This window comes from Osmerus eperlanus, chromosome 1 (genome assembly GCF_963692335.1).
Source record: "Osmerus eperlanus chromosome 1, fOsmEpe2.1, whole genome shotgun sequence".
Classification (NCBI taxonomy): Eukaryota; Metazoa; Chordata; class Actinopteri; order Osmeriformes; family Osmeridae; genus Osmerus; species Osmerus eperlanus.
In genome coordinates, this window is record NC_085018.1 from 19932183 (window position 1) to 19939798 (window position 7616).

The following is a 7616-nucleotide window of genomic DNA, read 5'->3' on the forward strand; positions in this document are numbered from 1 at the left end:
GGGGAATGTCCCTGTACTTACTGTAAGTCTCTCTGGATAAGAGCGTCTGCTAAATGTAAATGTAGGTATATTAATAATAGGCAATTCTACAAAAGCTGTGGAAGTTTAAATGTTGTTCTGTCCTTGAGGCATAAGGCTCTGGTCTACTGTGTGCATGTGTGTATGGGTGCGCATGTGTGTGTGTGTTTCATTCAGGAATGTAATCACATTGATGGGCCTTTACTCCAAGCCATAGTGAAACAGTTTGAGTCAATGTTTTGACAGTCAAACTTGTCACTTTACAGTAGGTGTATGTAACAAAAATGTATGAAGCATTCATAAATCATAATTGTCTGTTTGTTGTCTATGTATCTATTAAGTTAACCACCTGTGCATTTCTGCCAAGTTTAGAAATTATATCCGTGTGAACTAACTTCAACTTGTCTGACAGGATGCAAAAAGCATGTAAGGATGACTGTTCAGATTGTTAGCTGTTCACTTTCATGCAATGAGCCCTTTTAAAGAAAAGTAGGCCTATTATCCATTATATAATAATATGCATCTTCCGCTTAGGGAAGACACTTAAGTCAACTTACTAAAATGTTAAATGTCTTTCCCTGTGCATTAGTGCTGCATGATTTGACTTTGAAGATGGTCTTAAAATGAACTGCTGAAATTGGATGCTATGCTATAGGCTACATTAGTTGTGTCCTCAAGACTGTATGTTCTTTTTGCCCTCTGCTGGTAGAAATGTTTTAAAGCACTTGTGAATCGTTCGGCTGAATTGGGCAACCAAAGTATTACTAAATGTGACATAGACAAAAAAAAAAAAAAAAACAGGAACACTTGCTAGTTTCTACCAGCATGACTGTTACTGTTACCATAATAACCACAACACATGACTGTCAGACTTGTCAGACTGGAAATAGTACAACAATTAAGGTAAAGAGAAGCCTGGAAACGAAGTCTGAGAACTAGTTGTTCATGTCTGAACCTGAAATATTTGGCAAATGACTCCCTTAAAATGGCATTACACTCTGGAATGCTCTTACAACGCAGGGACAACATATTTCTCTCTGTCCCTCTTCTTTGACAGAACTCCACTTCACACGCACACACAAACACACACACGTACGATGCACATTTTCGGTTTAGATACAGCTATGAACGAATGATACTCATGAGATGACACGCACCTGTCACCAACCACGCCCGGCCATGGTGAATTTCTGAGTTAGATATCATCACTATCGCTTTGTGACACTGCATAAATAGCAGTGGTGAAGTGGTGAGGACATTGCAGCCTAGTGGCACTCTTGTAGCCTACGGATACGGAAAGATGTCTTGGACAATAGTTTTGCTGCTCAGTGCTCTTGTTGCACTTTTGTTTTTGTCCTCACGCTGGAGGTAGGCTAAATGTTTTCTATTTGTTGAACAAAGTATTTGTTTATTTATGTCCTTATAATATGTTGTAGGCTACATGCCGACGAAAGATATTGACTAAAACCAGACCTATCAATCGAGATATTTGATATCCGAGTTGTTATTCATTCGTATGCGTTTGCTTTCTTTTAACAAATCCGTTTATATTTACGTAATTATTTAATCAATAGTTATGCCGGTTCAAAATACTGTGTAACAAAATAGTATTCCCATAACATCCGTGTATTCCGTGAATCATGAACCCGTCAGACTGTACTGCTGAACGAGTTGAAAAGCTTTAGGGCATAATATGTAAATCAGATGAGATGTTGACAACTGAATACGAGCTTAGGCCTATGTCAAAATCAGAATAGGCTTTATTCACCAAGTAAGTTTGCACAAACAATGAATTTACTTTGGCAGGAATTCCTACCACAGTTAATACGATAAACATATAAGAATCTTAAATATAAAAATGTACAACAGTCTAAATAATTCTAAACAATACTACTCTATACAATAGGCTACACGAGCTAAGCCTATGGGCTGAGAACACGATGGGTGATATGAGGCGCGCTGCCCGAGTGCCATGCCTGAACTAGCTTCGCTCATGCAATGTAAAATATCAAATAAGATAGTGTTATGTTGACGTTCAAGTTTTTAGGTTTGTAGTTGGCATTCATGTACCTGTGTTTGACAGACAGAAAAATGAGCCACCTTTAGACAAAGGGTTCATTCCTTGGCTTGGACATGCCCTTGAGTTTGGAAAAGATGCTGCCAGGTTCCTGACTAGGATGAAACAGAAGCATGGAGACATTTTTACAGTAAGAACTCAATAATCATAGTCTCAGCCTTCTTTAGTTAACTCTCAATTCCTGTTTTATCACACAGCACATTGTAGTGTTATCATAAAAATCCGTTGGCAACAGTGGTGAAACTCTCTGAAATCTTAAATGGTCTCCAGGTTCGTGTTGCTGGTCGTTATGTGACCGTCCTGCTGGATCCCAACTCCTACGATGCCATCCTGAATGACAGGTCCTGTCTGGACTTCACTGGCTACAAACACTTGCTTATGGAACGGATCTTCAGCCTGAAGCTGCCCACTCACAACACAGACACAGAGAGGGTCTGGATGAAACAGTATGTTGGATGGACTTCTAATACACATGTACAATCTGCCTTTGGTTTGGTCATACTGCAGGAGGACTATACCTTAGTACTACAGTATACCACGATTTTCTTGGTCCAAATGTGTCCAGACATGCGTGGAAAATGTATTGTACTATATCTTACTAAAGGCTAATTGCCCTTAAGCTAGGGGTTACTGCTTACTCTTTCTTGAAGGCAGTTGTCCAATGCATGTACTTTTCCAACAGAGTCTAACCCTAACCTCTTTTGGAAGATGTAATTCTAATGCTATGCCAACTTAAATACATAATAATAGTTCTCTTTGTTGCTCCCAGGCAATTTCAGGGTGTGAGCCTCACCCGCCTGAGCAGCTCAATGCACAGTCACATGCAGGCCCTGCTGACAGACCACAAGAGGGATGGCCCTTCAGACTGGAGGCAGGATGGCCTCTTCAACCTGTGCTACAGCCTGCTCTTCAGGTAAGGCAAGACAAACAAAAAACCACCACGTTTAGAACCAGAAAAACACCCATAGTGTAGTCAGTCCTTCATTCACAGTAGGCTTGGAGTCCTGTACCCTACAATGAAATAACCCTGTAGCTTTCTACATTCCTACTCAAGAGGAACTTGTAATGTGACACATTGTGTCACATTACAAGTTGGAATGGGACTTAAGAACTACAGTAGCTGAAGCTGGAGTCTGTTTCTATACAGTATAATTTATAGTATTTTGTCTTTAGGGCTGGATATCTCACATTGTTTGGTTCAGAAAACAACAACATTACAGATGTAACCACTGTCTACAAAGAGTTTCGCAAGTTTGACGATTTTCTCACAAGATTGGCACGCTCAACACTCAATCAAGGTAAAATAGTAGGACAGACACCTGTTGTATTTAGATGAAGTATTATGACTTATCATAGTATATAAATACCATCCCTTAGTGTGTATCTCTGTCTTTGTGTGTAATTTCTAAATGTATCCATGTTGCATTTGTCTCAGGGGACAGGAAGACAGCCGTCTCGTGTAGAGAGCGTCTGTGGGAGCTTCTGAGCCCCACCTGGGGACCTGAGCTGGGGACGCGACTCGGGACAGCAGAGGGCCCAGACGGCCTCTCCTGGCAGCAGAACTATCTGCAGTATCTAAAGGAGGACGGGGTGGGTGCTGAAATGCAGAAGCGAGCCCTGCTGCTGCAGCTGTGGGCCACCCAGGTGAGCGTTCACTAGACACAAGCCACACACACGCACACACGCTCGCAAGAAAACCAAGAGGTTCATACACTTTGAGAAAAAAAAGTCTTCAGACACGCCCTTGTGGTATGCTTGAACGCTCCCAGTGTCCTGTGGTAGGTTCACCGTATTCTTCTTTCCCAGAGATGCGGAACTCCTATTTTAGTACTTGTGACGCAACTTCTTGTGAACACTATGAATCATACAGAACAGAATGTGAGTTCCAGCACTCCTGTAAATAAAAGCAGGTTATCTAAAAGCAAACCTGTTCTGCATTTATTAAATAATGTGCTTTTTCACCAACTCCTTTGATGTATAATGCACAAAAATAAAAATAAATACAAAATCTATGAACATTTTTACATCATAGATTTCATATAAAATAACAGTGAGAGCTTTCTCATAGCTTCTTTATACTAGTCTGCCAACTTTAGTTTGTTGATGTTGCACCATGTGACCAGGTGAGGGAGTCGTTGTACTGATAGACACAAGTCTTCACTACAATCCAAAGAGTTTACGATACACGCCTGCAGGCTGCAGCTGCCCATGCTAAAGGCCCTGCCTGTTCAGCTGCTCACACCTACTGAGACCAGGGAAGGGCTGAGCGGCTGGGGTCTCCCCCTGGGGCCCTCCCTCTCCTGCCAGCTTGATTAGAGAAGACCCAAGCATCATTGCTCTTCCCCTAATCACATCTGCTGGGACTTCAGAACACACTCTGTGTGTCTGGGCTAGGAAGGAGTCTAGGCTAGGAAGGACAGCAGCACTGCATGTCTGAGAGACGAGGCTGTGGAGAAGGAGTGTCAGAGTGGATATGCTCTGTTTATAGTGGCAAGTCACAAGGAATTACTCTCAGTGAGGCCCCTGCGATCTCTGATCCTACATTCAGGCAACTAGCTTAACAATCATTTTCCATTACAAACTGAAAGGCCAGTATTTCATCACTGCCATGCTAATGATGTTGTCTTAGCTGGATCTTTTGCCTTTTGAGTGCAATGCTGATCACACACCATCACACAGACAGCATGCTTCTGACATAATCCAAACAAAGAGTTGGGGTGTTGGAGTTAGGCACAATGTTCTTAGTCACTTTTGGTGTTTTTCTGATGGTTTTTGTTTTTGTTTTTTTTGTTTGGTTTTTGTATGAGAGGTCCCTGGGCTGGTCTGTCTGTGGGACTGCTGGACTGTCCATCATCCAATGTGCCCATGTCCATGATGTATCACAGGGAGTGGCTGTCAAACTCATTAAGTCTGACTCACTGTCCTGGCTTCACACAAACACGTGTAGCCCACTCCCTTCCTCCACCCCTGTTGCTAACACAGGGGAAGAAAACAGCCAAAGAGAGTAAACCTTCCGTCTGTATGTGTATGGGGACATGCGTGAGCAAGTGCGTTATTGTGCTGGATAGATCTGTTATTTGACAGGTTAGCCAGACTCGCATGACATGTGATCTTTCCATATGGCGTTTACCCTGTTAGCGAAGGCTTGACCTGAGCTGTGCTGAGGTGAGCATAGAAGCCCCCTCGTCTCACGTCAATTACTTTCTGACAGGTGCAGACAGCTCACTCTGAAAGCCTGGTGGTAGTGTCTATAGAGGCTGATGGTAGTGTCTATAGAGGCTGACGGTAGTGTCTATAGAGGCTGATGGTAGTGTCTATAGAGGCTGACAGTAGTGGCTATAGAGGCTGACGGTAGTGTCTATAGAGGCTGACGTTAGTGTCTGTAGAGTCCTGACGCTGTGTCTATAGAGGCCTGACAGCTCCACTGATTACTTCTCAGATCACACCCAGCCAAGACCTCGTAAAACACCAAGATCTCATGAAAGAAAGAGAGAAGAAAGTCGAATCTTTTCCTTTTCTTAGGAGTGGGATTATTATAGGTTGATATTGAGTCACGTTTGCACACCGTATTAAGTTCTTTGTGTGTTTGAATGGTTGGTTCAGTTCTTTGTTGTTTCATTCCAGGGTAATGCAGGACCCGCTGCCTTCTGGCTTCTCGGCTTCCTGCTTACTCACCCTGAGGCCATGCGAGCTGTGAGGGAGGAGATCAGAGGACTGCCTCTGCAGGAGGGGTTCCCACAGCACCACCTGTTGGAAACACTGGAAAGACACCATACACCTGTGTTTGGTAGGGAGCCCCAAGCATTCCTCTCAATTATTTACTTTGTGTCTTCCACCTCAACGCTTGGCCTAGCTACTGACACTGAGGGGAAAAAACCCTTCTGAACTGTGGGGGATGACTAGAAAGAATAATGGGATAGGTCTGATAAATAAAGGAAATTCTTTGGTTGAGGAAGGAGGTAAATCTTTGAAATGCATAATGGAGTTACACTCACTGCTGCAGCGTTATAATCTCACACTAACATCCTTTGGTCTTGCCCTGTGCTCCACAGACAGTGTTCTGAGTGAGACCCTGCGCCTCACAGCTGCTGCTCTCATCACCAGAGAGGTGGTGAAGGACAAGAACCTCCATCTGGCGAGTGGGCAGGAGTACCATCTCAGAAAGGGAGACAGGGTGTGTCTCTTCCCTTTTCTCAGTCCCCAGATGGACTCCCAGATACACCAGGACCCTCAGGTACAGGACAGACGGACATACAGACATACATTCAGAGAACTGGCCAATAGAATGACAAGGCTCTCTTTCAACACTCACTTTCTAGATAAATATATTTCTCTATTGACTTGGGGAGAACAGATTTGACCTGGGTTTTTCCCTTGAGTCGTGCAACCAAAACAAGTATTGTCCTGTAGTCGGTTGGTGCTGTGTTTAAACAGATTACGAGCTGGAAAGGTTAAAAGGCTGGAGATCCCAAGTGATTAGCTGGTAAAAAGCCTTAATTAAAACAAACACAAGAAGCTTGGCGAGTGTGCTGAAGAGAAGGGGGTTGATCCTACAGGGACTCTCTCTGGGTCAGAGGTCAGGACTGGCAGAGCAAAATGGCAGGTCTCAGTCCTGAATGCACACAGACACATTCTATGGACCATGATTCTATGTGCCACACAGTAGCATAGTCTAATTATACTAACATGCGTTTTTATTTCTGCTTTGCAGAAATTCCAATATGATCGCTTCCTTAATGCAGACATGACAGAGAAGAGGAAATTCTTTAAGGGAGGAAAGAGGATGAAGTATTACACCATGCCCTGGGGAGCAGGGGGAAATGTCTGCGTTGGGAAACATTTCGCTGTCAGTGGCATCAAACAGTGAGTACTTTGGCACCCTACACTTATGCAAATCAGCCCTGCACTTTTATACATGTCTAATGACCTCGATATGATATCCAATCACATCATGACCACCAGGGCACACTGACGTCATGTGAATGCTCAATCCCCAAGTGATATAAGCTATCAGTCAGATCAAAGACTGTTGAGTTTAGATGATGTGTCTGTGACCCCAGGTTTGTGTTTATGGTGCTTACACGTCTGGACCTGAAGCTGTGTGACCCAACTGATCGTGTTCCACCCATCAACCCCAGTCGCTATGGTTTTGGGATGCTTCAGCCTGATGGAGACCTGCAAATTCACTACAGAATCAAGAATATAACTGAGACATGACCACCACATTTTAACTGCACCCTGCACCAAACTATTATTTTTACTACTACTACATCTGCTCAACTTTCCCTAATTATACTGTAAATACTGTATATATAATTTATTCTGGTGTGTTTAATATGAAACAGATGTATTTTTTCTATTCATCAAATGTTTTATGCTAGTGTTGTCCTGTAGCTTTTTATTTTTTAATGTCGGATTGTATACCTTAATAAATAATTCGAATGTTTTCGAGTTCTCGAGTTTAATCGAAGACCACCAACTAAAACAGTTTTTTCGTTACCTTTGTAAACTGACCTAGTTA

General features: G+C 42.9%; 1 protein-coding gene across 1 annotated transcript; it reads left to right on the plus strand.

The window, feature by feature from the left end:
• Positions 1-1222: 1222 nt before the first annotated feature.
• Positions 1223-7541, plus strand: ptgis (prostaglandin I2 (prostacyclin) synthase). The gene is made up of 10 exons (XM_062468625.1): positions 1223-1386; positions 2102-2225; positions 2366-2541; positions 2865-3008; positions 3269-3393; positions 3531-3739; positions 5720-5882; positions 6148-6329; positions 6807-6958; positions 7156-7541. The coding sequence occupies exons 1-10, from the start codon at positions 1319-1321 to the stop codon at positions 7310-7312; spliced, it is 1500 nt and encodes a 499-aa protein (XP_062324609.1). The 5' UTR covers positions 1223-1318; the 3' UTR covers positions 7313-7541.
• Positions 7542-7616: the final 75 nt, after the last annotated feature.

Bases quoted from the DNA above. Each gene is read 5' to 3' on its own strand.
- ptgis (XM_062468625.1), top strand. From the start codon at position 1,319: ATGTCTTGGACAATAGTTTTGCTGCTCAGTGCTCTTGTTGCACTTTTG. The intron at 5,883-6,147 runs GTAGGGAGCCCC...TGTGCTCCACAG, and splicing joins ACACCATACACCTGTGTTTG to ACAGTGTTCTGAGTGAGACC. The intron at 6,330-6,806 runs GTACAGGACAGA...TCTGCTTTGCAG, and splicing joins AGATACACCAGGACCCTCAG to AAATTCCAATATGATCGCTT.